At 49.4% G+C, this 10778-nt stretch overlaps 2 protein-coding genes across 3 annotated transcripts in view; one reads left to right on the plus strand and one right to left on the minus strand.

Moving 5' to 3' along the window:
- rgn (regucalcin) overlaps positions 1–3650 on the minus strand; it is a 4686-nt gene extending 1036 nt beyond the window's left edge. Inside the window, exons 1-6 of one of the 2 annotated variants that reach the window (XM_046051401.1) lie at positions 3388–3650; positions 1223–1398; positions 961–1143; positions 656–756; positions 474–588; positions 207–338 (exon numbers count right to left, since the gene is read on the minus strand). In XM_046051401.1, the coding sequence (XP_045907357.1) occupies positions 207–338; positions 474–588; positions 656–756; positions 961–1143; positions 1223–1388 (697 nt within the window). In that variant the 5' untranslated portion in view covers positions 1389–1398; positions 3388–3650. Of the gene's footprint in view, positions 1–206; positions 339–473; positions 589–655; positions 757–960; positions 1144–1222; positions 1399–1487; positions 1827–3387 lie in introns of those variants that run through there. The other variant, XM_046051410.1, reaches the window with a different exon arrangement.
- Positions 1–10778, plus strand: part of LOC123971238 (NLR family CARD domain-containing protein 3-like) — a 427855-nt gene that overhangs the window by 55330 nt on the left and 361747 nt on the right. The gene's annotated exons all lie outside the window — the stretch shown is intronic.

Below are 10778 nucleotides of genomic sequence, written 5' to 3' on the forward strand. Positions count from 1 at the left end.
ATGTTGGCGACCCGTCCTCCAGTTTAACCAGTATAACTAACCAGTAACAGGGTCGATGTTGGCGACCCGTCCTCCAGTTTAACCAGTATAACTAACCAGTAGCAGGGTCGATGTTGGCGACCCGTCCTCCAGTTTAACCAGTATAACTAACCAGTAACAGGGTCGATGTTGGCGACCCGTCCTCCAGTTTAACCAGTATAACTAACCAGTAGCAGGGTCGATGTTGATGACGCGTCCTCCATTGTAACAGGCCACCCAGAGACGACCTTCACCGTCAACCGTCATCCCGTCTGGAAGCCCCTCCCCCTCCTCCATACGGTACACTACACGGCGGTTACCTAGGCAACACATCAAAACATAGTATAAATAACAGTATTGTGTCACTGATTGGACAGCAGCACAACTTTCTCATTATGTATATGTTGTATTTGTATTATAAAACCAGAAATACTGCAGTACAAGTACACAGTTACCGAGGTGTCCCGTGTGTGAGTTGTAGTCGAAGGCGTCAACGGTCAGAGACAAACTGTTGATGTAGAAAAATGTCCGGTGATCAAGAGACCAGTCCAACCCGTTAGATATGTCCACCTGAGAGACAGATGGGTCAGTCCAGGTGACCGACAGGTGACAGACAGATACTGACAGGGGATCTTACCTGGTCCAGGTGTCTGGTCACAGTAAGGTCAGAGGTCACAGAGAACAGGGATCCTTGTTGTCTCTGAACCTCCGCAGGTCGGACCTCCTTCCCCATCGTACCTGAAATACTATACAGTGTTACCATGGAAACGCTACTTCAGAAAGGAAGGTAGACAGACAGGTGACTAGAAAGATGAACAGACAAGTAGACAGACCAGTAACCAGACAGACAGGTAAACAGGGAGGTAGACAGGTAAACAGACCGGTAAATAGAGTAGACAGACGGGTAGACAGACGGGCAGACAGAAAGGTGACCAGACTGACCTGCCAGCAGGCGTCCTATCGGATCGACCTTCCCGTCATTCAGTCGGTTGTTCGGTTTGTCACCATCAACCTCCACCAATGATGTCATTGTCTGAGTCGACCAATCAACGGCCACAATGCCGCGTCCCACGCCTGCAACATAACCACCTGCCCTGCGAGGAACCACGAAGCCCACTGTGTCACCTGAGGATGGACGCGCAGGTGTGATTAATACTTCATTGATAAACTCAGCTGAATGTTTCCTACGTGCTGATTGGGTGACCTGTCTCCACAGACTGGATCTGATTGGTCGCTGGGCTCCAGCGGTGGATTTTCTGTCCAGCGATGTCAACAAACAGCAGCGTCTGTTCTAGCTCCTCCCACACCGGCCCTTCACCAATCAGAGCGCTCGCCTTCACCGCACACTGCACCTTCACTGATGACATCATCTGTACCTGTCTGAACGGACCAATCAGAGTGTCAGCCCGTGTAGTGGCTATATCAATCTTCTAGCCCCGCCCGGCACTAGAAGAGTAGTTTTAACGCACCTTTGTTCCTCTTCGCCGATCCAGCATTCGAATAATAATTTACCATCCTACAGAAAGGAACCTTGATCCTACCAAAACATTGTAGCTGAATGTACGTGTGTGTAAATCAACTATCAATAAATTAACTCAAAAGTGATGTCAAATAAGGTGAGACATGCTGATCAGCTAAAGCCGTTTATTAATTAGACCACGCCCACAGTTACTATGGTCAGGCTGATTAGCCAATCAGAGGCCGAACTGTCCATCAAAATCAGTGAATCAGAACTACAACCAAAAATACAGGAAGTCTTGAAATAATAACTACTGTTCTTTAAACATAAACAAAAAAACATTTCCATGGAAACACAAGGGACACTACACTAAAATAACACATCCTAAATCTGAATGAGTGAAATAATCTCATTAAATACTCCTTTCTTTACATAGTTGAATGTGCCGACAACAAAAACACACAAAAATTATCAATGGAAATCAAATTTATCAACCCATGGAGGTCCTGCACGGTGTTGGGCTGTAAGCACAACCCCCACCTGTGGACGTCGGGCCCTCGTACCACCCTCATGGAGTCTGTTTCTGACCGTTTGAGCAGACACATGCTGGAGGTCATTTTGCAGGGCTCTGGCAGTGCTCCTCCTGCTCCTCCTTGCACAAAGGCGGAGGTAGCGGTCCTGCTGCTGGGTTCTTGCCCTCCTACGGCCTCCTCCACGTCTCCTGATGTACTGGCCTGTCTCCTGGTAGCGCCTCCGTGCTCTGGACGCTACGCTGACAGACACAGCAAACCTTCTTGCCACAGCTCGCATTGATGTGCCATCCTGGATGAGCTGCACTACCTGAGCCACTTGTGTGGGTTGTAGACTCCGTCTCATGCTACCACTAGAGTGAAAGCACCGCCAAAACATCAGCCAGGAAGCACAGGAACTGAGAAGTGGTCTGTGGTCACCACCTGCAGAACCACTCCTTTATTGGGGGGGTCTTGCTAATTGCCTATAATTTCCACCTGTTGTCTTTTCCATTTGCACAACAGCATGTGAAATTGATGTCAATCAGTGTTGCTTCCTGAGTGGACAGTTTGATTTCACAGGAGTGTGATTGACTTGGAGTTACATTGTGTTGTTTAAGTGTTCCCTTTATTTTTTTGAGCAGTGTATTTACTACAGAGTATTACAGTACTACTCATCCTAATACTACTGCTGCTAGTACAGAGCATGGTTACTGCACATTGTACTGCTGTGTCTTGGTACTTGATATGACACTGTTATACTAGAATCTACTGCAGTATTGCAAAGTACCACTCAGTGCATCATAGTACTACAGGTACAGAGCGTAGTGCTGCTGCTTGAAGTTTTAGATTACAGGACTTGCAATAGTTCGAGGTGAGTTAATGTTTTAACTGTTGCTGACTCCACGTTTCTCTCTCGTCAGACTCCATTAACGATTCGTCCGTTTTTGTTGCTGCCTTGCTTGTTGACGCATCACAGATCGGCTGGACTCTTCACTCCAGACTTCATGAATATTATGGATTTTAATTAAATCGGCCGACAAATAAAAGTCCGCAGGACGTCTCGTGATGACTTTCAGGACCAGATCAGATTCAGGTCAGCTCCTCTCTGCCCGCAGCAAGTGCTGGAATGCTGGTTGTAACTGAGCGCAGTTTGGTGCGCGGATAAACGCCGACGTGAGTCACGTTCACTCACAAATAACTTTATCCCACTGAAGTGATCCTCAAAGGCCCGCTGGGCTCCAGGTCAGGACCGATGTCTGGATGAAGTCTGGCTTCATTATACGTGCTTTTGACACATGAAGTACGCCTTCAGATAACCGCGTGCTTCAATAGGAGGCACACACAGGACAGCCCTGTGTAACGTACTTCAGCATACAAGTACACAGATTTAAACCCTACCTGCTGCAGTACTTCTCGCTGAAGTATTGTAGGGTAGATGCAGTACTTTCAGACGGATCCAAAAAGTTTGTGTTGCTTTGCTGCAGCTGACGACCTGGAAGCTCCGCCCCCCCCAAACCGGCTGACTCTGACTAAACGCCCCCGATTGAAGTGCTGAGCCAGCAAAGTGAGAGACCCGTCTGATCAGTAATCGATCATCAAAACTGCTGAGGTTCATAAACCGCCACAGAGCTCAGATCAGACTCACTGATTAAAGGATTTCTTTAAATCTGAATCTATAATTATTCATGCTGCTGTGAAAGTGATCAGTAGAATTATTCTTTTACTCATCAACAACTGAAAGCTCTCTCCTCCTGCTCCTATCAGGCTCAACCATTTGATCCTGTTCAATCATCTTTAAAGACTGACTCTCAGATCAAGTTTGTCGCCGCCGTGTGGCAGAACACAGAACTACACGAAGAATCCAGTGTAGGGCATTTCTTCCACACCTGGTTCCTGGTAAACTGGAGCAGGTCTTTGGTTCTGGTCTGTACTGAACCTGGTGGAGAAATATTTACAACATGATGCATGTGAGGACCATGACATGTGGCTGAAAGCTCCAGAAACAACACGTCATAAGAATAAAGAACAAAATCCATTTTTACAAAACAAGAAAAAGAAACAAGGAAGAAACGAAACCAAACAGCTTTTCAAAATAAAAGCACTTTTAAGAACGTTTACAAGAAATTACAGATATCTCGTTGAAAATAAGAACTAAATATACACATCAAGAGAAAGTGCAAGAAACACTTCCTGTAGCTTTTCACAATAAGACATTCTGCTTGGTCTGTGGTGCAAAGCTTTTAATGTGAAGGAACAACAACAGGAAGAGTTCAGCTTCTACAGAAAGCAGTTCTGATACAAACAGAACGTTATCAGCTGAACACAACTCCAAACCTCTGGATTCAACACTGGCAGAGCCCCGGGCCCTGGCAGAGCCCCGGACCCCAAGCTGAAACATAGCCTGTGCTGTGTTGCTGCGTGTGATGCCACACGGAGAGAAACACAGCTGTTACTGTTGCTGAGCTCTGATTGGACAATCAGTTTGGGGGAGGGGTTCAGAGAAAACCTGTGCAAGTACATTTTTCAGGCGAGGATGAAGAGTTGCAAAGACCACCACCAAAGTCCTGGAAACCCACGTGGGTTAACTGGACCTGAAGAGACACAGGGGGCAGTGAGGGACGGGGTTCAGTTCCTGAAGGTCTGGAGGGTTTTTATTGTTCAGGCAGAAACACAGAAGAAGAAAACATGTTCATCAGTTACATTAGCTGGGTGACCAATCATTAACACACATCACTTTTTGGCAGCAGAGGCTCTGCCGTCTCTGAATGGAGGATCACTTTTTGGCACGTGGGCTCTGCTGTCTCTGTACATACACTCTGAATGGAGTATCACTTTTTGGCAGCAGAGGATCTGGCTCGGTTCAACCTGTCAATCAGCAGGTGGTCGGAGGTGGAGCACCTGGAGAGGACCGCCCCAATCTCTGATTCGTTCTTGCGTTCGATGGCAGCATCCGCCGCCCCCTCCAGATCACTGACAGGAAGAGAAGCAGAGTTACCTGGGTGGTCAGATCTCACCTGTTTGATGATGTCAAAGCTTTTAGGAGTCTTACCTGATGGCAAGGTGAGCTTTGACCTTCTGCTCAGGAGTTACCTTGGAAACGTACTTCTTCGCTTCATACTTGTTATTACTCTTCATGCAGACTTCAACAAATGCCTGAGGAGACAAACACTAATCATCATGGGAAATGTAATTCTATCTTTATTTAAAATAACAAAGTTAAAGTCAGTTTGATAATCTTTATTTAAAATGACAGGCTGGCAAGGGGTACCAGGTAGCCAATAGGAGACTTCTTGCTCTTTGAGAACTTCTCTAACTCCTCCCACTCCTCCTTCTCTGCCAGAGACTTCAGCTTTAACCACCAGTACCTGCACAGGTAGAGACACAGGTGAGACAGAGACAGGCAGTCGGACAGGTGGAGTGACATTGAACAACATGTATGTTAAAACATGAGTACTGAAAGCAGCTGAAGAGTGGTGAGAGAGGGAGCTGCAGATACAGCGGCTGAAGAGTGGTGAGAGAGTGAGCTGCAGATACAGCGGCTGAAGTGATGAAAGCAGCTGAAGAGTGGAGAGAGAGGGAGCTGCAGATACAGCGGCTGAAGAGTGGTGAGAGAGGGAGCTGCAGATACAGCGGCTGAAGAGTGGTGAGAGAGTGAGCTGCAGATACAGCGGCTGAAGTGATGAAAGCAGCTGAAGAGTGGAGAGAGAGGGAGCTGCAGATACAGCGGCTGAAGAGTGGTGAGAGAGGGAGCTGCAGATACAGCGGCTGAAGAGTGGTGAGAGAGTGAGCTGCAGATACAGCGGCTGAAGTGATGAAAGCAGCTGAAGAGTGGAGAGAGAGGGAGCTGCAGATACAGCGGCTGAAGAGTGGTGAGAGAGGGAGCTGCAGATACAGCGGCTGAAGAGTGGTGAGAGAGTGAGCTGCAGATACAGCGGCTGAAGTGATGAAAGCAGCTGAAGAGTGGAGAGAGAGGGAGCTGCAGATACAGCGGCTGAAGAGTGGTGAGAGAGGGAGCTGCAGATACAGCGGCTGAAGAGTGGTGAGAGAGTGAGCTGCAGATACAGCGGCTGAAGTGATGAAAGCAGCTGAAGAGTGGAGAGAGAGGGAGCTGCAGATACAGCGGCTGAAGAGTGGTGAGAGAGGGAGCTGCAGATACAGCGGCTGAAGAGTGGTGAGAGAGTGAGCTGCAGATACAGCGGCTGAAGTGATGAAAGCAGCTGAAGACTGGAGAGAGAGGGAGCTGCAGATACAGCGGCTGAAGAGTGGTGAGAGAGTGAGCTGCAGATACAGCGGCTGAAGTGATGAAAGCCGCTGAAGAGTGGAGAGAGAGGGAGCTGCAGATACAGCAGCTGAAGTGATGAAAGCAGGTGAAGAGTGGTGAGAGAGGGAGCTGCAGATACAGCGGCTGAAGTGATGAAAGCAGCTGAAGAGTGGAGAGAGAGGGAGCTGCAGATACAGCAGCTGAAGTGATGAAAGCAGGTGAAGAGTGGTGAGAGAGGGAGCTGCAGATACAGCGGCTGAAGTGATGAAAGCAGCTGAAGAGTGGAGAGAGAGGGAGCTGCAGATACAGCAGCTGAAGTGATGAAAGCAGGTGAAGAGTGGTGAGAGAGGGAGCTGCAGATACAGCGGCTGAAGTGATGAAAGCAGCTGAAGTGATGAAAGCAGCTGAAGAGTGGTGAGAGAGGGAGCTGCAGATACAGCAGCTGAAGTGATGAAAGCAGCTGAAGAGTGGTGAGAGAGGGAGCTGCAGATACAGCGGCTGAAGTTATGAAAGCAGCTGAAGTGATGAAAGCAGCTGAAGTGATGAAAGCAGCTGAAGAGTGGTGAGAGAGTGAGCTGCAGATACAGCGGCTGAAGTGATGAAAGCAGCTAAAGAGTGGAGAGAGAGTGAGCTGCAGATACAGCAGCTGAAGAGTGGTGAGAGAGTGAGCTGCAGATACAGCGGCTGAAGAGTGGAGAGAGAGGGAGCTGCAGATACAGCGGCTGAAGTGTGGAGACAGAGTGAGCTGCAGATACAGCGGCTGAAGTGATGAAAGCAGCTGAAGAGTGGTGAGAGAGGGAGCTGCAGATAAAGCAGCTGAAGTGATGAAAGCAGCTGAAGAGTGGAGAGAGAGGGAGCTGCAGATAAAGCAGCTGAAGAGTGGAGAGAGAAGGAGCAGCAGATACAGCGGCTGAAGAGTGGAGAGAGAGGGAGCAGCAGATACAGCGGCTGAAGAGTGGAGAGAGAGGGAGCAGCAGATACAGCAGCTGAAGTGATGAAAGCAGCTGAAGAGTGGTGAGAGAGTGAGCTGCAGATACAGCAGCTGAAGTGATGAAAGCAGCTGAAGAGTGGTGAGAGAGTGAGCTGCAGATACAGCAGCTGAAGTGATGAAAGCAGCTGAAGAGTGGAGAGAGAGTGAGCTGCAGATACAGCAGCTGAAGAGTGGTGAGAGAGTGAGCTGCAGATACAGCAGCTGAAGTGATGAAAGCAGCTGAAGTGATGAAAGCAGCTGAAGAGTGGAGAGAGAGGGAGCTGCAGATACAGCGGCTGAAGAGTGGAGAGAGAGTGAGCTGCAGATAAAGCAACTGAAGTGATGAAAGCAACTGAAGAGTGGTGAGAGAGGGAGCTGCAGATACAGCAGCTGAAGTGATGAAAGCAGCTGAAGAGTGGTGAGAGAGGGAGCTGCAGATACAGCGGCTGAAGAGTGGTGAGAGAGGGAGCTGCAGATACAGCAGCTGAAGTGATGAAAGCAGGTGAAGTGATGAAAGCAGCTGAAGTGATGAAAGCAGCTGAAGAGTGGTGAGAGAGGGAGCTGCAGATACAGTGGCTGAAGAGTGGAGAGAGAGGGAGCTGCAGATACAGCAGCTAAAGTGATGAAAGCAGCTGAAGAGTGGAGAGAGAGGGAGCTGCAGATACAGCAGCTGAAGAGTGGTGAGAGAGGGAGCTGCAGATACAGCAGCTGAAGTGATGAAAGCAGCTGAAGAGTGGTGAGAGAGTGAGCTGCAGATACAGCAGCTGAAGAGTGGTGAGAGAGTGAGCTGCAGATACAGCAGCTGAAGAGTGGAGAGAGAGTGAGCAGCAGATACAGCAGCTGAAGAGTGGTGAGAGAGTGAGCTGCAGATAAAGCAACTGAAGTGATGAAAGCAGCTGAAGAGTGGTGAGAGAGTGAGCTGCAGATACAGCAGCTGAAGAGTGGTGAGAGAGTAAGCTGCAGATACAGCAGCTGAAGTGATGAAAGCAGGTGAAGTGATGAAAGCAGCTGAAGTGATGAAAGCAGCTGAAGAGTGGAGAGAGAGGGAGCTGCAGATACAGCAGCTGAAGAGTGGTGAGAGAGTAAGCTGCAGATACAGCAGCTGAAGTGATGAAAGCAGGTGAAGTGATGAAAGCAGCTGAAGTGATGAAAGCAGCTGAAGAGTGGAGAGAGAGGGAGCTGCAGATACAGCAGCTGAAGAGTGGAGAGAGAGTGAGCTGCAGATACAGCGGCTGAAGAGTGGAGAGAGAGTGAGCTGCAGATACAGCAGCTGAAGTGATGAAAGCAGCTGAAGAGTGGTGAGAGAGGGAGCTGCAGATACAGCAGCTGAAGTGATGAAAGCAGCTGAAGAGTGGTGAGAGAAGGAGCTGCAGATACAGCAGCTGAAGTGATGAAAGCAGCTGAAGAGTGGTGAGAGAGGGAGCTGCAGATACAGTGGCTGAAGAGTGGAGAGAGAGGGAGCTGCAGATACAGCAGCTGAAGTGATGAAAGCAGCTGAAGAGTGGTGAGAGAGTGAGCTGCAGATACAGCAGCTGAAGAGTGGTGAGAGAGTAAGCTGCAGATACAGCAGCTGAAGTGATGAAAGCAGCTGAAGTGATGAAAGCAGCTGAAGAGTGGAGAGAGAGGGAGCTGCAGATACAGCGGCTGAAGAGTGGAGAGAGAGTGAGCTGCAGATAAAGCAACTGAAGTGATGAAAGCAACTGAAGAGTGGTGAGAGAGGGAGCTGCAGATACAGCAGCTGAAGTGATGAAAGCAGCTGAAGAGTGGTGAGAGAGGGAGCTGCAGATACAGCAGCTGAAGTGATGAAAGCAGCTGAAGAGTGGTGAGAGAGGGAGCTGCAGATACAGCGGCTGAAGAGTGGTGAGAGAGGGAGCTGCAGATACAGCAGCTGAAGTGATGAAAGCAGGTGAAGTGATGAAAGCAGCTGAAGTGATGAAAGCAGCTGAAGAGTGGAGAGAGAGGGAGCTGCAGATACAGCGGCTGAAGAGTGGAGAGAGAGTGAGCTGCAGATAAAGCAACTGAAGTGATGAAAGCAACTGAAGAGTGGTGAGAGAGTGAGCTGCAGATACAGCAGCTGAAGTGATGAAAGCAGCTGAAGAGTGGTGAGAGAGGGAGCTGCAGATACAGCAGCTGAAGTGATGAAAGCAGCTGAGGAGTGGTGAGAGAGGGAGCTGCAGATACAGCGGCTGAAGAGTGGTGAGAGAGGGAGCTGCAGATACAGCAGCTGAAGTGATGAAAGCAGCTGAAGAGTGGTGAGAGAGGGAGCTGCAGATACAGCGGCTGAAGAGTGGAGAGAGAGGGAGCTGCATATACAGCAGCTGAAGAGATGAAAGCAGGTAAAGTGATGAAAGCAGCTGAAGAGTGGAGAAAGAGTGAGCTGCAGATACAGCAGCTGAAGAGTGGTGAGAGAGTGAGCTGCAGATACAGTGGCTGAAGAGTGGTGAGAGAGTGAGCTGCAGATACAGTGGCTGAAGAGTGGAGAGAGAGGGAGCTGCAGATACAGCAGCTGAAGAGTGGTGAGAGAGGGAGCTGCAGATACAGCGGCTGAAGTGATGAAAGCAGCTGAAGTGATGAAAGCAGCTGAAGAGTGGTGAGAGAGGGAGCTGCAGATACAGCAGCTGAAGTGATGAAAGCAGCTGAAGAGTGGTGAGAGAGGGAGCTGCAGATACAGCGGCTGAAGTGATGAAAGCAGCTGAAGTGATGAAAGCAGCTGAAGAGTGGTGAGAGAGTGAGCTGCAGATACAGCGGCTGAAGTGATGAAAGCAGCTGAAGTGATGAAAGCAGCTAAAGAGTGGAGAGAGAGTGAGCTGCAGATACAGCAGCTGAAGAGTGGAGAGAGAGTGAGCTGCAGATACAGCGGCTGAAGAGTGGAGACAGAGTGAGCTGCAGATACAGCGGCTGAAGAGTGGAGACAGAGTGAGCTGCAGATACAGCGGCTGAAGAGTGGAGAGAGAGGGAGCTGCAGATACAGCGGCTGAAGAGTGGAGAGAGAGGGAGCTGAAGATACAGCAGCTGAAGTGATGAAAGCAGGTGAAGAGTGGTGAGAGAGGGAGCTGCAGATACAGCGACTGAAGTGATGAAAGCAGCTGAAGTGATGAAAGCAGCTGAAGAGTGGTGAGAGAGGGAGCTGCAGATACAGCAGCTGAAGTGATGAAAGCAGCTGAAGAGTGGTGAGAGAGGAAGCTGCAGATACAGCGGCTGAAGTGATGAAAGCAGCTGAAGTGATGAAAGCAGCTGAAGAGTGGTGAGAGAGTGAGCTGCAGATACAGCGGCTGAAGTGATGAAAGCAGCTGAAGTGATGAAAGCAGCTAAAGAGTGGAGAGAGAGTGAGCTGCAGATACAGCGGCTGAAGAGTGGAGACAGAGTGAGCTGCAGATACAGCGGCTGAAGAGTGGAGACAGAGTGAGCTGCAGATACAGCGGCTGAAGAGTGGAGACAGAGTGAGCTGCAGATACAGCGGCTGAAGTGATGAAAGCAGCTGAAGAGTGGTGAGAGAGGGAGCTGCAGATAAAGCAGCTGAAGTGATGAAAGCAGCTGAAGAGTGGAGAGAGAGGGAGC

Source organism: Micropterus dolomieu, linkage group LG01, assembly GCF_021292245.1.
Source record: "Micropterus dolomieu isolate WLL.071019.BEF.003 ecotype Adirondacks linkage group LG01, ASM2129224v1, whole genome shotgun sequence".
NCBI lineage: Eukaryota > Metazoa > Chordata > Actinopteri > Centrarchiformes > Centrarchidae > Micropterus > Micropterus dolomieu.